This window comes from Mastigoproctus giganteus, chromosome 1 (genome assembly GCF_048544385.1).
Source record: "Mastigoproctus giganteus isolate SK-2022 chromosome 1, ASM4854438v1, whole genome shotgun sequence".
In the NCBI taxonomy this organism is placed as follows: Eukaryota; Metazoa; Arthropoda; class Arachnida; order Uropygi; family Thelyphonidae; genus Mastigoproctus; species Mastigoproctus giganteus.
In genome coordinates, this window is record NC_143575.1 from 28,399,827 (window position 1) to 28,417,507 (window position 17,681).

The following is a 17,681-nucleotide window of genomic DNA, read 5'->3' on the forward strand; positions in this document are numbered from 1 at the left end:
GTACTTTCCTCGGCAAACATATTTCGAAAAGTCTTCTTTTCGATTAAAATAATGATCTGGCTTTTAGGAAGATATCGTTTCGGAATGTAATAATTTCATTTTCAAGTAATATTTTCTCCAGGTGAAAAATCGCAGCAATTTTTTCTGCAGTTTGTTTCGTATCTAAGTGGACATTAAATGGATAAGAAATATATTGAACAATGTCTTCAATTTTTTTTTAAAATCACTGATTCTGGTTTCAAAATCGTCCACAACATTCTCAGTTTCAGAAACATATTTCTCACTATTAAATTCAAAAACAGGATATTTTTGCAAATGATCGAATTTTTTATTTCTTTGAGATCCTTAGCCATTGCCAAAAATTTATATTTATGTGCAGAAATACTACTAATCATGTCGCCCACATTTTTATTTTTTACTTGTAATTCTAAATTCAGATCACTTAATTTACTGCTAAAATCTGCTGAAAAAGCCAGATCACACAACCACTCCATATCTTGTAGCTGCTGATAATCATCTCCCCTTTGATCAACAAATTTTTTTAATTTCATTCAGCAAATTCCGAAATCTCTGTAGAAACTTCGACTCAACCATCTCACATCTGTGTGTAATATCAGATCTGGTTCTTTTTCATCGAGTTGCATTTTGAAAAGTCTCCTTTGAAGAGATTGTCCTCTGATGGAATTCAAGATTTCGAAAGCTATGCCCATAACACTTTTAGTATTTAATCTTTTGCTGGCACTTGTTGGTGGATGATACAGTGGTAACTCAAAAAAATCTGGGAATTCATCATCCTTTTGGCACAATGCGATGAATCCATTAAGATGCCCTGTCATTGCTATAGCTCCATCTGTTGTTACTGATACAAGCTTAAATAGTGGTAATTTAATTTAATTTTTTCAATAAAATGTTTGAATGAGTTAAAGATATCAATACTTCTTTTGACGAAACCATACCCAGCAGTTCTTCTCTAGTGGCAGAATTATCGAAAAACATACCAAAAAAACGAGCAATTGAGCTTATCACTGATGTCTGTAGATTCATCCAGTTGTAAAGAGGACACAATTAGCAATCGTTCACATTTTTACTCATTTTTTCAATGCATCACATCAGAGTATTTCTAGATAATTGCAGGTCTTGAAGGGCACTTTTAATTTCATTTTTGTTCTTAAAATTTTCAAAAAGAGAATCTGTTATTTCTAAAAATGCGTCTGATGAATTAACCATCAGAAAATGATTTGCATTTTTTTTGCAAGAAGATGACTCACTTTAAATGATGCTACAGTTACTGCTTTAGATTGTAAATTGAAGAAATTTTGTTGCGTGAATAATCTAGATTTAAGTTCTTCAAATTTATTTTTTCTAAGGTCACTATTCGGCGGAAAATCCAATTGGTATTTACCATGGAGCGCGTTGAAGTGCCTTTCTAAATTTCCTTTTTTGGGTATAGCCACAGAAGCATTGCAAATCAAACAGCAACATTTTTCTTTCACGATTACAAAAAAGTATTCTAGGTCCCACTCTTGATGAAAATTATACGTTTTACTCTTTTTTGTAGTATTCATTTTAAATCAAAAGGTATTAAATTAACATAAAGTACTGGCCAGTTATTAAATCAGCAAAAGCAATTCTTACCGATTAAAACACTAAGTTGCGCGAACCAGAAAAATATTCTGTCTGAACAACTAACATAGGATAATTGATGAAGAGGAAGTTGTTTCCAAAATAACCAAATAAACACACCACCATTTATTGCTCTGTTTGGTTATATCTTTATAAGAATCAGTTTTGAATGTCTTTGTGATATTTCTCTAAAGCTATTTCTGGAGGTCACGACCGTAAAACAATAAAAACAATTTGCAATTTTCTGTTAGTGAAATCTAATGATAAACGGGTTGTAAACTCAATCTTATTGCATTTGCAATAATATCTACAGCTGGAATTCTGTGGAATTTTATGTTATAATGGTGAAATATGTTTCTCTTTTAATGAAGTCTTAAATCATGCAAAAAAAAAAAATAAATAAAATAAAATTTTCAAAATCTGCTCTTCATTCCTATTTTTGAAGCTTCGTTAAAAAAACAAAAATAAAAAAAAAATAACGTGCAGGTAGCGAAACCCTCTGCACAATATAAAATTTTGGTAGTATTCCTGACCGCATAAATCGAAGGATGACTGTATGTTTAAAATTCGTCGTGATCAACCAAAATTAAAACCGCGATGGACTCGTTGGCTACCCCTGATGTAGATGGTAGCTATTATATTGTCTGTATGGGTGGGGGTGTGAGAAAATGAATATGGTATCAGTGAGACCTTTCTTTGAAGTGATTAATCAAAATGAATATAGTTAAAAAGATATACAAGGCGTGGCAATAAAGTTCCTGGAATGTTACAGCAAAGTGAAAGAGCTCAAAAATTGTTTTATTTTTATTCAAAGTAATCACCACCTGATCAAATGCACTTATTATACCATTTCTAAGTTTCTGAAAAGAGTCAGCAAAGACTTCCAAAGAGAGGATGATGATCAGTTTGGTGGTTACATTTTTCTTTATGTCCTCAACATCCTGAAATATCTTTCCTTTGTGGGCAGTTTGCACTTTGGGAAAGAGGAAGAAATCCACTGGTGCTAGATTGGGAGAGTAGGGTGGATGGTTGATCTGTAAAATGCCATGTTTCATCAGAAAAGACTTCACAACAAGTGTGGAAATAAGTGAGGCCATTGGTGTGCAACAAGAATTAGCTATCTTTCTCTTGAAATTGCAGCCTCACCAAGGAATATGCTTCAATAGTCTTTGAAGCACATGTACATAGAATGCCACATTGGGTCTCTCCCCCTTCACATACTTCTTCCTTGAGAATCACCTCCTGTTTATGGAAAAACATGATCAGCATTGTCTTGATCCTGGACTTCTGTTAATGACTTTTTTTTTTTTACCTTGGTGATGGTTTTAGAGTCCACTGCATGCTCTGAAGCTGTCTCTGGGTCATACTAAAACACCCAACACCCATCTCCAGTGACAATGCAGTTTCGGAAATCGAGGTTTTCTTGACAAGTCAAAGTTTTCACATGATGACACTCGTCATTGCTTCTACTCATCCATGAGGCTGTCGCATAAATTTTGTACAGACCTTCCTTTTCTCTAAATCTTATTGCAGAATTTCATGAATTGTCTCCTTATTCATATCCAACTTGTCAGCCATCATGCAGAGCATCACCTGACAATATCTTGTTACAATTCCCTGAACCTTTGCAACTCTGTCCCCATTTCGAGAGTTTGACAGCCACCCATTTATTCAGTCATCACAAACATCCTCATCTCCCTCTTTGAACTGCTCATACCATTCAGACACACTGGTACAACTTAACATCACCATAATGTTTTTAGCATTTCATATATTTCTGTTGTAGGTTTTCGTAGTGAAATTATAGTAGTCTTATAATACCGTGACAAAACTGACTAAAAAAATTGAATGGCAATTGCCTAAAAAACGGTTCTCACCTTGTATAAATCTGCAATAAATTTATTGGTAAATGGTGGCTGAATTTAGTTTGGAAGAAGCATTAAAAAGAACTAAGGCAGAGAATGGGGTAAAAATATTTTTAAACAAATTTTAAAAATGAGCGCAAGGAAGTAGAAGTGCAGATCTCCAATCCTTGGTTGTCATAAAAAGGTTGAAGGACGCGAATGAAAGAATGAAATAAAAGAGAAGACCGTTGGTGCCAATAGTCGTTGCGAGAGACTTTCGTTAAATGAACCGTCATCAGTTGGCAAATGGAAGAGAAGTGAGCGCGTGTTGTATTTGAAGTTGGTCTATACTCTCGTGATGCTCTTTTTGACACGTGGGAACTTGAGCTGCGAGAGGTTCCAAGCCGGTGAGAGGTTGAAGGGAAGTTTTGCGTTAATAATATTGAGATCGGAACGGTGTCGGTACCATTCGATGGTGAGGGCTTCATATTGAAGAATTCTGTAGCTCGATCTAAGTTTAATAATAGTGATGGCAGAGTCAACAAGGGGGGTGTGGTTGTGGTTTTGAGCATGGGTTGTTAACTCAGTGCAGGATTGACTTGTCCTGAAACTGTTGAAGTGGTAGTATGCGCGGGTGTTGGAAGTTGTGGAGGAACCGAATTTGGTGGTAGTGCTGCCGATGTAACAGGTGTTGCAGTTTGGTTGGCATTTTTTGAGATATATTATATTATTGAGATCATTGATGGGATACTTGTATGTTTCTTTATAAGAATTAAATAGGGAACCTAGTTTATTATAAGTAGAGAAAGTGAGGGAGATGTCGGTATCTTTGAATGTACGTCGGAATTGTGCTGCGAGTTCACTATGGTAAGGGAGAACTATGCGAGTATTTGTCTTGTTACTGTGTCTGATGGGGTTATTAATGTTGTTTTTAACGGTGGATATTGTGTGTTGGATGAGTTGAGGGGGATAGCTCCTGGCTATGAATTTATCAGTAAGGTATTGAAGTTCATTGTGTAGATCGTTTTGTGAAGAGCTGAATTTGATAGCATTGTAGATTTGGTTGTATAGGACGGCTTTTTGGTACTAAGGGGATGATGTGAAGTGAAATGTAGATATTTACCAGTGTGGATGGGATCTATCCAGTTATATTAAAGGAGGCAGCAAAGGAAATAAGCAAACCCTTAGCCATAATTATGAGAGCTTCCTTGGACTCAGGGGAGGTACCCATGGACTGGAGATGTGCAAATGTGACCCCAATTCACAAAGGAGGATCAAAGGCTGACACAAGTAATTATAGACCTGTGAGTTTAACTTCTGTTCCCGGAAAATTAATGGAGACACTGGTTAAAGAAGCACTGCAGGATCATCTAGACAAGACTTCAGTTATATCTAGGACACAGCATGGTTTTGTTAAGGGGAAGTCTTGCCTGACCAATTTGATTGGATACTATGATGCAGTCACAAAAGAACTGGATGCAGGGAATAACTTTGATATTATATACTTGGATCTTAGAAAAGCTTTTGATACTGTTGCACATGGAAGACTGCTGCACAAATTGGAGCAGTGTGGCATTGGAGGCAAATTGCTGCTATGGATAAAGGGGTGGTTGAGGGGGAGAAGACAGAGAGTGGTAATCAATGGACACTGCTCATCGTGGACTAATGTTATTAGTGGAGTCCCTCAGGGTTCAGTATTGGGTCCTTTATTGTTTTCTGTATTTATAAATGATATTGATGATGGTATATCAGGCTTAATGTCCAAGTTTGCAGACGATACGAAAGTTGGCAGGGTTGTCAAGGACACTACTGACACTATGCTGCTGCAACAGGATTTGGAAAGGTTGAGCAGATGGGCTTCGAGGTGGCAAATGAAGTTTAACATTGACAAATGTAAAGTACTACATATGGGAAACAGCAACCCCAGAGCAACGTATAAACTCTGTGGTACTACACTGACAGTGGTAGAGAATGAAAGGGACCTGGGGAGTGGTTGTGCAGGCAGATATGAAGTTCTCTGAGCAGTGCAGACGGGCTGCAAGTGTAGCTCATGGTGTATTGTCAATGATATATAGGAATTTTTCTAGCAGGGATAAGGAGGTGATTATTCCCTTGTATAAGGCAATGGTCAGGCCACACCTAGAGTACTGTATACAGGCCTGGAGGCCTCATTTCAAGAAGGATGTAGAGCTGCTGGAACGAGTACAGAGAAGGGCAACAAGATTGGTGAATGGGACAAAGGGGTGCTTTTACGAAGAAAGGCTTAAGTTTTGCGAATTACAGTGTCTGGAAACTAGGCACCAGCGAGGTGATCTGATAGAGGTGTACAAAGCCTTGAATGGTTTGAGCATGCTCAATGCTGATGGGATTCTTCCTCTTGCTCAGAATAATCACCTGAGAGGGCATAAATTCAAATTGAGGAAAGACAGATGTAGGATAGATGTGCGGAAATTTGCCTTTAGCCAGCGGTGGTTGGTAGGTGGAACAGACTTCCATCCCTTGTCGTGGAAGTTGATAGCCTAAACAAGTTTAAGGCTCAGCTGGACAGGTATTTCGAACAAACAGAGGGGTGAAGTGGAAGTGGTTATTTTTTATTTATTTATGTTACTCTTTTTTTTTTTTTTTTTTTTTGGCTGATGCTGCATAAGCTTGCTTTCTTGCATCAAATGCCTCTACTAATGCTAATGCATATTTTTTCTGAAAATCTTGGTATTTAAATTTGTGTCTGTTGTATAAATAGTGAGATTAAGAAAATTAATTTGGTTGTCCGTTCCGATTTCGAGGGTAAGCTTTAGCCTGTCATGTATTGTATTGAATTTTAAAAAAAAAGATTGTCTATGGTTGTTCTGTTGCCTATTATTAAGACATCATCGGCGTAGCGGATGTATAATTTAATTTCAGAAGGGAAAGGTTGTAAAATTTGGTTTTCAATAGTGGCGAGATAAATTTCAGAAAGGGGAGCAGAAATGCCTAAACCCATTGGTAAACCGAATGTTTGTCGATAAATTTTATTATTAAATCTAAAATATCTAGCGTCTAGTAAAAGAGTAGTAAGTTCAAGGATGTGGTCAACTGAAAGAGAGGTATGTTTCGTTAAAGTGTCATCGGCTGTTAGAAGTACGCGTAATGCTTGTAGGGTGAAAGGAATATGCACGTTAGTGTATAAGGATATGACGTCAAAAGAAGCTAATATGTCTTCGTCGGATATGGTGGTGTTGCTGATTTTTTGGAACGCTTGGTTTGTGTTATTAATTTTGAATGTAGAGAATCGAGTGAGTGGGGATATAATTTTAACAAGGAAGGTAGATAAATTAGCAAAAGCTGATCTACTAAAAGAAACAATAGGTCTTAGTGGGTGGCCAGGTTTGTGTAGCTTGGTTATTCCAAACATGTGGGGCAGAATGTTGTTGCGAATACCTATCTGTTGTAAAGTAAAGAGGTTGATTTCTTTGTTCTGTCTGAGTTTTCTGAGAATTGTGTCAAGTTTATTTTTAAGTTTTGTAATGTTGTGGTTGCTGTCATTTGTATATGTATCTTGGTCTGCTAAAATTAATTCCATTTTTTCTGTGTAAGTGTCCTTGTCCAGGATAACGATTGTGTCTCCTTTGTCAGCTTTTTGGATGATGATATCTGGGGTTTTGCTTAGTCTTTGTAAATCTGAGAGTTGTTGTTTTTTTATGTTAGGGAGAGATGTGAGTTTAGAATTTATTATCCTGTTAGACTGGTGTATAAGTCGCCACTTATCGGGATGTTGGTCGAGTTTAGACTCGACCAACATCCCGATAAGGGGCTCATTTTTTAAAATTTGTTTAAAAATATTTTTACCCCATTCTCTGCCTTAGTTCTTTTTAATGCTTCTTCCAAACTAAATTCAGCCACCATTTACCAAAAATTTATTGCAGATTTATACAAGGTGAGTACCGTTTTTTAGGCATTTGCCATTCAATTTTTTTAGTCAGGTTTTCATAGTTGAAAGCAAAATTTGATATTCATTCATTGCTCCATTGCAAAATCCTCCTGATGTGAACATTAACACTACTAACAAAACTGGTTGTTACTTGCAACCTGTTGGCTTACTGGACAATCTCTGTACCCCCATCTGTTGGAGGAAGTTTGAACTACAAGTACCATTTTTGTTTATTTTCAAACTCATCAAACATAACCACAACAGCACCGGTCGAGGAACTGTGTTACTTGTTACCATACCTTGTATAATATAAGCAGAGCCATTCACAATGCATGCCTTGCCCGCATTACATCCTTAATTACTGAGTATAATTTTCCCCAAAACAAAAACCATCCAACTTGCAGGTCTAGTTATTTGTTTCACCCTTTGAACCACTTTTGTGAATAGGAAAGATGTTTGTACATCTTCGGTCTATGGAGACTTTTCCTTAATCTAGGTAAGTTTCATTATTATTGCCAAAACTTTAATAACTTCTCGTCCATTCCCTTTTCAGTTTTCGTAAAATCTTTTTACTTCCGGTATTAGCTGTGCCACTGGAATCCTTAAGTTTTAAGTTTCTTTACTTGTAAATTTGACATACTTATTCAGCTTATCAGAATACTGTCAATATTGTTGCTGTTGAAATCAAATTAACCAATATACCTTTCCTTCTGGTATCCACACAAGCAAAGAATTCTGTGCTACTCAACATTTTTCTTTTCACCGCTGAGGTCATCATTTTCTTTGGCATTCATTTTGATATGTACCTTTAATAATACCTTTTCTTTGGTATGAAAAGCTTAGCAGCTGCTTCAACGACTTCCTTAAAGCATTTCTTATTCAGCATTTTTATTTGTTAAGCAATTTGTTTTTTGTTTCTTATTCAGTTTCTTATTTTTCTTATTTTTTATATTTTGTTTCTTATTTTTCTTATTTTTTATATTTTGTTTCTTATTCTTATTTGTTATTTGTTTCTTATTCAGCATTTCTATTTGTTAAAATTACAATTTGATCCCACTAAAAAGAATTCAAAAGATATTTAAAACCATTTTAATATTCTCACTCTCTCTCTCTCTCTGTGTGAAACAAAATCTGTTTTCCATGGACATTAGTTATTTATTTATTTATTTTTTAATAAATCCCACATATACAGGATGTCTCATGACTTATGGGGCCCACTTCAGGGATGGATTTAGAACTTAAAACCAATTTTTAAAAAAGTTCATTTAAACATAGGTCAGATTTTGCATTTTTTTATTATTTTTTTTATTACAGCCATTTTTGTGTTTCATCAACTATCTACTTATGTTTACAATAAATGCTCAAAATGACCGCTGTGTGCCTAAATACAAGAGGTCTTTGACAACAGCTTGTCATAGACCTCTTCACGTGCTCAAAAGTTCCAGGTGTCTGTCGGATTTGCTGGCACCTGTGTTCCACACGTTGGCAGATCATTTAAATGTTATCTATTGGTGTTGGAATAAACAGTGGCTTTCAGGTGGTCCCACAAGTAAAAATTAAGTGGATTCAAGTCTGGGGAGTGTGCAGACCAGGCAATGGGGCTGCACGACATATCCATTTATAAAATGTTTCAAAAAGTTTCTAGCAACATGGCTAAAATGAGGTGGAGCACCATCGTGCACAAACCACATGGAATGAATGACATCAAGTGTAACTTCTTCCAACAATTAATTTAAATATTCTCTTAACATAGTGCGGTAGGATGCTCCTGTTAATCTCCCATGTAGAACAATAGGCCTAATTAAATTCACCAATTATTCCTGCTCATATATACATGTTGAATTGTTGCTGGTTTATTGATTGAACAATTGCATAGATATTTTCTTTAACCCATCAATAAGTGTTGTGAAAATTGACCACACCATCCCTAGTAAATCCAGCTTCATCAGTAAACAGTACAGAGGATAGGAAATGCTGGTTATGAGCACACATCTGCAGAAACCAAGTATAAAAAGCTTCTCGTGGCGGGAAGTCAGCTGCAGTAACTCCTTGTGCTCTCTTAAGATGATATGAATAAAGCTGTTGGCCCTGTAAAATTCTCCACGTAGTCATATGTCCCCCCGTTCTCTGCTGTTGCTGTCCTTCAGATGCTATTACCATTTTCTTCAATGTGATTGAGTAGCTATTCTTCCAGATCAACAGTTCTAGTGCTGATGTGTCTACTGCCATCTGAAACTTGTTTTCTAAATTAACCACTTTCCACAAAATGTTCATATGTTCTCTGAAAGGTCTTATTTGGCTTGTGACAATTAGAGGAGTTTTTCTGCGCACAGACATCTTGCCTCCACTGCATTGCATTTAGCAAGTCCATACATGAAATCCATGTCTGCCATCTCTTGATTTGAATAAGCCTCCATTATCACAACAAATTCACAGTATCAAAATGTTAATAACAAGCTCCAAATGTAGTGCTCTTGTCAGGAGAACTAACTGAAATGACTCAAAGACCATTAGAGGTTCTCATTTAAGGAAAACTTCCTTTAAACTACAGCAAGGCCATCTATGAGATATGGAGCAGTTTGTAAAGAATTGAATGGAGCCAGCTATACTAGCTCAGTTTGTGGAGACAATTGGTAGAGCACAAAAATGGCTGTAACTTGGAAACAATGTGAAATCAGACCTATGTTTACATGAACTTTTTTTTTTATTGGTTTTAGGTCCTAAATCGATCCCTGGTTGGGTCCCACATGTTATGAGACGCCTGTATGCACTAATCATTGCCTGCTAATAGTTCCTTTACTTAAATTCTTAATATCTGATGAAATGTTTAGTCATTATAATGGTGAAAACTTGCATTGAATGACTTGCTTGTATTACTGCATTGAATGCTAGCACGTATTACTACATTTTGTAATAGGTTAAGAAGCCTACCATTTTCCAGGTGGTGCCTCCATAGCCAGGTGGGCAGGAGCAGCAGTGCGTAGCACACACTTCTTGATTAGACCGGGGTTCGAGCCCGTGACCACCAAATACAGAGGATGTGGAAAGGTCAGGGAATGACCACCGCATATCCCTGGAGCAATATGGCCTTAGTTGCTAATGCTCCTAAAAACCAAATAACAACAACAATATTTTCCAGATATGCTTAAATATTAAGCATATTATTCTCTCAAGAATAATATGCTTCTTGGGAGAATCAAATCTTCATACTGGTTGCTGAATTAAATTATGTCAAATATGAGTTAGTATTTTAATCAGCTAATAGTAGAAATACATTGAACAGACCATAAAGCCATGTTCCAACTTTAAGTTTCTAAAAATGAGTCTTCACTATTCACCTTCCAGTATGAAAAGCTTTTACAACCCACAAAAGGTTCACAGCCTATGGCAGTCCTTTGTGGATTGAATATTGTATTTTCAGATAATTTATGCTATAAATTTTTTACCTTTTGATTTTATTTTCTTTCTTTCAGCTATATCTTTTGTAAATATTTTTTAGGGTATGTCTACCAGAGTAGCTGTAATTAAATTTATTTCCATAAAATCCTGCTTTGTACGACTATCTCAAACATGGGCTGAAATGATTAATAATCAAGAGGTGAATGCAGTTTTTATAGTTTTAATTTTTCTTCTTTAGTTTAATTTTGCTTTATAATGATTAGATGCAAAATTGATGAGTGTCAGTTTGACACTCAGTTTGAGTGAACAAATGAGGGTATTACTAGATATTGGTCTATAAATACCACAAAGCGTCATATCAGAAGTGTTAATTTATTCTACTATTAAAGAACTACACACGTGTACTGTGTAGTTCATTAATATTAGAAACAACAAGCCCTTTCATTTTGGGATTAGATGTGCAGTTGCTTTTCAAAGCATTGTTAAAGATATAATTCACATTACTGTAACAATAGATCAAAATTGAGAGTAGGAGTGTGCTATAGGCCTAATGACTCTGGTATAATAAGAAACTGTACAGGGAAATAGTGGGCCAGTAAATCAGAGAATCTTATAATGGGGGATTTTAATTTCCCAGATACTGACTGGAATTTGTGGGTTGGTTACTCATACACTAGCAAGGCTTTTGCGGATTTATTGGATGATTGTTTTCTACATCAGCATGTTTGGGAAGAAACTAGAGGAAGTAATACTCTTGATCTGATTATCAGTAGTGATTCTTCATGCATTAAGAATCTGCAGATAAAAGAACCACTAGGTGGCAGTGATCACAGTGTGCTGAAGTGGGATTTACTCAAAGAGATACTACCATCAGGGGTAAAGGGAAGGGTTTTTTGCTTTCGTAAAGGCGACTACGATGGTCTGAGACAGTATTTAAATTCTATACAGTGGGACCAACTGATGATGTTACCAACAGCAAATTCAAAATGGGAGGCATTCAAAGAACTTATCTTGGAAGCTACTAGGCTTTACATACTTGAAATATTGTTCAAGGTTTAGGCCTAAATGGATGTCAGATGAACTAATGAGACATGGCAGAGAAGAAAAATGCATGGGATACATATAAATTAATGGGTGACATGGAAGCCTATGATAGATATAAGCTGGTCTGTAATCAATTCACAAAGAAGATTAGGCAGGCAAAGGCAGATTATGAGGAATCCTTGGCAAAGGATGCAAAGAAAAACAGAAAAGAATTCTTTACCTATGTAAACTCTAGAAGGAAAGGGATGAATCAGATTTGTCCACTGGATATTGATGTTTCAACAGTTGAAGAGGCACCTCCGTAGCCAGGTGGGCAGGAGCAGCAGTGAGTAGCACATGCTTCTTGATTAGACCGGGGTTCGAGCCCGTGAGCCACCAAATACGGAGGATGCGGAAAGGTCAGGGAATGACCACCGCATATCCCCTGAGCAATATGGCCTTTGTTGCTAATGCTCCTAAAAACCAAATAACAACAACAACAGTTGAAGATCCTGCTCAGGTGGCTAACAAACTGAACAAGTATTTTGCATCTACATTCACACATGAGGAGTTATTCGGGAAGGGGAATGCCAGAGGTGAAGTAAATTGTGGTAGTGAGCTAGATGATTTTGTAATAACTGAGAGGAAAGTGGAGTGAGAAATCATTGAGGATAAATATAAAAAAGGCACCCGGGGTGGATGGGATCTATCCAGTTATATTAAAGGAGGCAGCAAAGGAAGTAAGTGAACCCTTAGCCATAATTATGAGAGCTTCTTTGGACTCAGGAGAGGTACCCATAGACTGGAGAAGTGCAAATGTACTCCCAATTCACAAAGGAGGATCAAAGGCTGACACAAGTAAATATAGACCTGTGAGATTAACTTCTGTTCCAGGAAAATTAATGGATGCACTGGTTAAAGAAGCACTGCAGGATCATCTAGACAAGACTCCAGTTATAGATTGGACACAGCATGGTTTTGTTAAGGGAAAGTCTTGCCTGACCAATTTGATTGGATACTATGATGCAGTCACAAAAGAACTGCGTGCAGGGAATAGCTTTGATATTATATATTTGGATCTTAGAAAGGCTTTTGATACTGTTGCACATGGAAGACTGCTGCACAAATTGGAGCAGTGTGGCATTGGAGGCAAATTGCTGCTATGGATAAAGGGATGGTTGAGTGATAGAAGACAGAGAGTGGTAATCAATGGACACTGCTCATCGTGGACTAATGTTATTAGTGGAGTCCCTCAGAGTTCAGTGTTGGGTCCATTTTTGTTTTCTGTATTTATAAATGATATTGATGATGGTATATCAAGCTTAATTTCCAAGTTTGCAGATGATACAAAGGTTGGCAGAGTTGTTAAGGACACTACTGATGCTATGCTGCTGCAACAGGATCTGGAAAGGTTGAGCAGATGGGCTGAGAGGTGGCAAATGAGGTTTAACATTGACAAATGTAAAGTACTACATATGGGAAATAGTAACCCCAGAGCAACATATCAACTCTGTGGTACTAACTGACAGTGGTAGAGAATGAAAAGGACCTGAGGGGTAATTGTGCAGGCAGATATGAAGTTCACTGAGCAGTGCAGACGAGCTGCAAGAGTAACTCATGGTTTCTTGTCAATCATATACAAGAATTTTTGTAGCAGGGATAAGGAGGTGATTATTCCCTTGTATAAGGCAATTGTCAGGCCACACCTTGAGTACTGTATACAAGTGTGGAGGCCTCATTTCAAGAAGGATGTAGAGCTACTGGAACAAGTACAGAGAAGGGCAACAAGATTAGTGAATGGAACAAAGGGTTGCTCTTATGAAGAAAAGCTTAAATTTTGCAAATTACAGTGTCTGGCGACTAGGTACCGGCGAGGTGATCTGATAGAAGTGTATAAAGCATTGAATGGTTTGAGCATGCTCAATGCCGATGGGATTCTTCTTCTTGCTCAGAATAATCACCTGAGAGGGCATAAATTCAAATTGATTAAAAGACAGACGTAGGATAGATGTGCGGAAATTTGCCTTTAGCCAGCGGGTAGTTGGTTGGTGGAACAGACTTCCATCCCTTGTTGTGGAAGTTGATAGCCTAAATAAATTTAAGGCTCAGCTGGACAGATATTTCGAATGAACGGAGGGGTGAAATGGGAGTGGGTTTTTTTTTTTTTTTGCTAATGCTGCGTAAGCTTGCTTTCTTGCATCATATGCCTCTACTAATTCTTATAAATTACTATTCATGACATAGTGTGATGTATTTTTTTAAAGTGTATGTTTTCCACATCAGTATTATTTAGAAAATACATCAAAGTTACTAGGGGATGGATTTTTAGATAAGAAATATTTTTACTTAATGAATAAATTATATATTTCATTTAAGTGAATAATTTGAAATATTTTTTTAAATAGTATAATTTTAATTTGAACAAAGAAAATATGGTTCTTTCTGAAAATATCATAGAAAAGATGGAATTAACATCTGCTATTTAATGACAATGTGCATCTATAATATATTTGTGCAGCATATATTTTTAATCTGTTTATATGTATGTAGTATCAATTGAAATTTTTTTTTTTTTTCCTCTATCTCGGATTCATATTCTATTGGTGACTATAGGAGTTTTAAAAGGAACCCTCTGTTTTGGGCTCAGATAGTAGGGATTCCCTGTGCAAGTTATTTGGGATTTTCACCCCAAGAAACAAGCAAATCAGTCCATGAATAAACACCACTGTATAGACATACAGTTGAACTTGATTATAACAAGCGGCGCCCCGTAGCCAAGTGGGAAGGAGCAGCAGTGCATAGCACACGCTTCTTGATTAGACCGGGGTTCGAGCCCGTCACCACCAAATATGGAGGATGCGGAAAGTTCAGGGAATGACCACCGCATATCCCAGAGCAATATGGCCTTAGTTGTTAATGCTCCTGAAAACCAAATAACAAACAAACAAACCCACACAATCACTCACTGTTATAACGAGCATACTACACAGATATACCATACAAATTTTGATAACTATGCAAACAATTTTTAATTGCTCAGGTAGTCAAAAAAAACCAAATTCTTTGAATAGACAAAAATGAAAGTTGCAACTTAACTTTTATGACCACTTGCATCTGATTAGGGGCTGGTGTATGAACGAACTTTGTCCTTTCGGGAATGGGGGCTATAAAATAGTGCATTGGCCTTCAGCTTGTAATTTCTATAGTTGCATTACCCTATTTACAGATTTTCTTGTATTCACTGAACCATAAATTTATTTTGGGACCCCTAAGAATTTTGGAAATGATAATTGTTTGTATGCAGATCACTTTACTGTCATTTTAAAGTAAAATCAGAAACAAACCCTTCAGAAATGTCTACTAACAAAAGAAAGTGTTTCTCGATTCGTGAAAAAGTCAAAATTATTCATGAGTTAGAACGTGGTACAAAAAATGTTGAAGTTTGTAAAACGTTTGCTTTGTCCTTTCAATACTATCGATATTGTGGAAGAATAAACATGTTTATACATCGGCACTGGTAAAGAACATAAAAAAAAAAAAATTTAGAAAGTGCGAGGTCACAAACATCGATGAAGCATTGCTTCAATGGTTCACTACACAAAGAAGTGCTGGATTTTCAATAGACAGCCCGATCTTGAAGGCTCACGTGGAAAAATTTGCTAAATAATTTGGACATGACTATTTTGTATGTATTCAACGGTTTGCTGGATCAATTTAAAAACCGACAACATTGTTTATGCAAAAATTAGTGGAGAATCTCGATCTGCAGATCTAATAATGGCAAATTAATGGATTGACCATGTTTGGGCAGAAATTGGGAAACTTTTCAATGATGAAGACATCTACAACACTGACGAAGCAGGACTTTTTTTATAATTTGACACCCGACAATACATATAAATTCAAAGGGGAAAAAGGGGTTGGTAGAAAAAAATCACTCGCTTGACGGTGCTCATATGAACAAACATGACAGGAACTGATAAAAAAAAAAAAAAAATTGTTTGTTATTGGAAAATCGTTAAAACCTTTGTTTCAAAAACATAAGGAAACTTCCTGTCGATTGTGCTACAAACAAGAAAGCTTGGATGACTTCGGATATTTTTCGGCAATACGTAAATGATTGGAATAAGCAGCTATTCAAAAAGAAGAAAAATATTTTATTGTTAGTTGATAACATCCGCAGATTCAAAATTTGTCCAACATTAAGCTAGTGTTTTTGCCTCCCAATGCAACATCAGTTTTACAATCAATGGACATGGGTGTAATCAAGAGTTTGAAAGGATTTTATAAAAGATTATAGTTCTACATTTAATCAGTCAAAGAGAATAGAAACTTAACAAATCTATATCGATATTGGATGCTATAAATTTATTGAATATGATGCGTGGAACAACATTGCTTCAACAACCATATCGAATTGCTTCAAGAAATCGAAATAAAATTCAAATTAAATTTCAATCATAAATGCAGATAATGGAAACAAAGAAAACAACTTACTATTATCTGAATGGTTGCTACATGACAACGTTGTAGGTTTTAATAATAACATTGATGAATTTGTACGAGTCATTGACAACTTGTTAACTAGTGATCTTCCTACTGAGTGACATTGTAGATGCTGTGCTCAAGAAAGACGATGATTGTGATGACAAGTGAAAATGAAACAAAATCAGTGCCCACAGTCTCCTAAGTGTACATATAAAGCTTTGCATCCTAACTCTCTTCTAACCAAATTTTACTGCATATCAGGAGACATTCTACATTTCATCTTCCAGTCAAATTATCCCTGCTCGCAAAATTCCCGTATATCATTGAAAAGACCCCATGACCTACTCTGGCAACATGTCTGCATTGTGGAAGTACTTCCACAGGTCAAACAACAACATTTATAGGAATTCCTCATAGAGGAACCCTCTTCACTCTGCTTTTTCTCTCTCTCTCTCTCCCCCCCCTTCACCCTAATCTCCCCCATTGTTACAAAAATAAATTCCAATTAATTTCTTATACAGTTGATTTAAAATTGGAGCCTATTTCCAAAAATTAGTTATGTGCGGATAATAATAACCAAATCAATGTGATCCCGTGTGTACCAGCAATTTAATTAGGAATTTTGGTCTCCTGATAAATCCATAGAATATGCTCATCTTACAATTATTAAAATGAAATCCCTTTTCGATTTAGTCCCAGAACTGATGATATTCTGATTGAAATAGTATCTGAACATAAAGATGTTCCAGTTCTGTTTAATACAAAATTATTATTCAAATTACACTTGATGATGACAGGACTGGATTCTTAAATGAAATGTAATCTTCATCTCCAATAAACAAATTATGAATTATACACGTTAAATTTTGTTATAACTAAACTCTTGAGACTATACAAATTACTTCTATATACTGAAATTTTGCTATGCTGAATAAAGGAAAAAAAAAACAAATTATAAATTCATTTTATTTTAATTTAGTCATACAAATGCCAATAACCATTACAAATTTTATTTTTTGATCAAGAAGTCTGTTATTTTCGGTTGTCTCATATTTTTGGTAAAATGAAATTTTCGATACCATTTCATTGCTGAAATTTATTTTCTAGGACATCAGTAGTAAAGGACAAATACACGCAAACTTTTTTCAGGCTGTTTCAAGCTTCTAAGAGTAAAATTTCTTTATCAGGTAGTTCAACAGCATTTTCATCATCGTTTTCACTCTCAAGCCTCATGTAGGCATTACACGAAGATGCCTGTACATTTTTGATAATTTCCTGGTCCATCAACTCAGTTGCATTCAAGAAATTGTCGTCTGCTTCTCTGTAATCTGTGTAATTAGCATTAGTAGAGACACATGATGCAAGAAAGCAAGCTTATACAGCATCAGCCAAAAAAA

General features: G+C 36.0%; 1 protein-coding gene across 2 annotated transcripts in view; it reads left to right on the top strand.

Moving 5' to 3' along the window:
• LOC150090664 (peroxisomal ATPase PEX1-like) overlaps positions 1-17,681 on the top strand; it is a 311,554-nt gene that overhangs the window by 76,464 nt on the left and 217,409 nt on the right. For both annotated transcript variants that reach the window (XM_090379348.1, XM_090379356.1), the window contains exon 2: positions 10,874-10,972. In XM_090379348.1, the coding sequence (XP_090235474.1) occupies positions 10,874-10,972 (99 nt within the window). The remainder of the gene's footprint in view (positions 1-10,873; positions 10,973-17,681) is intronic.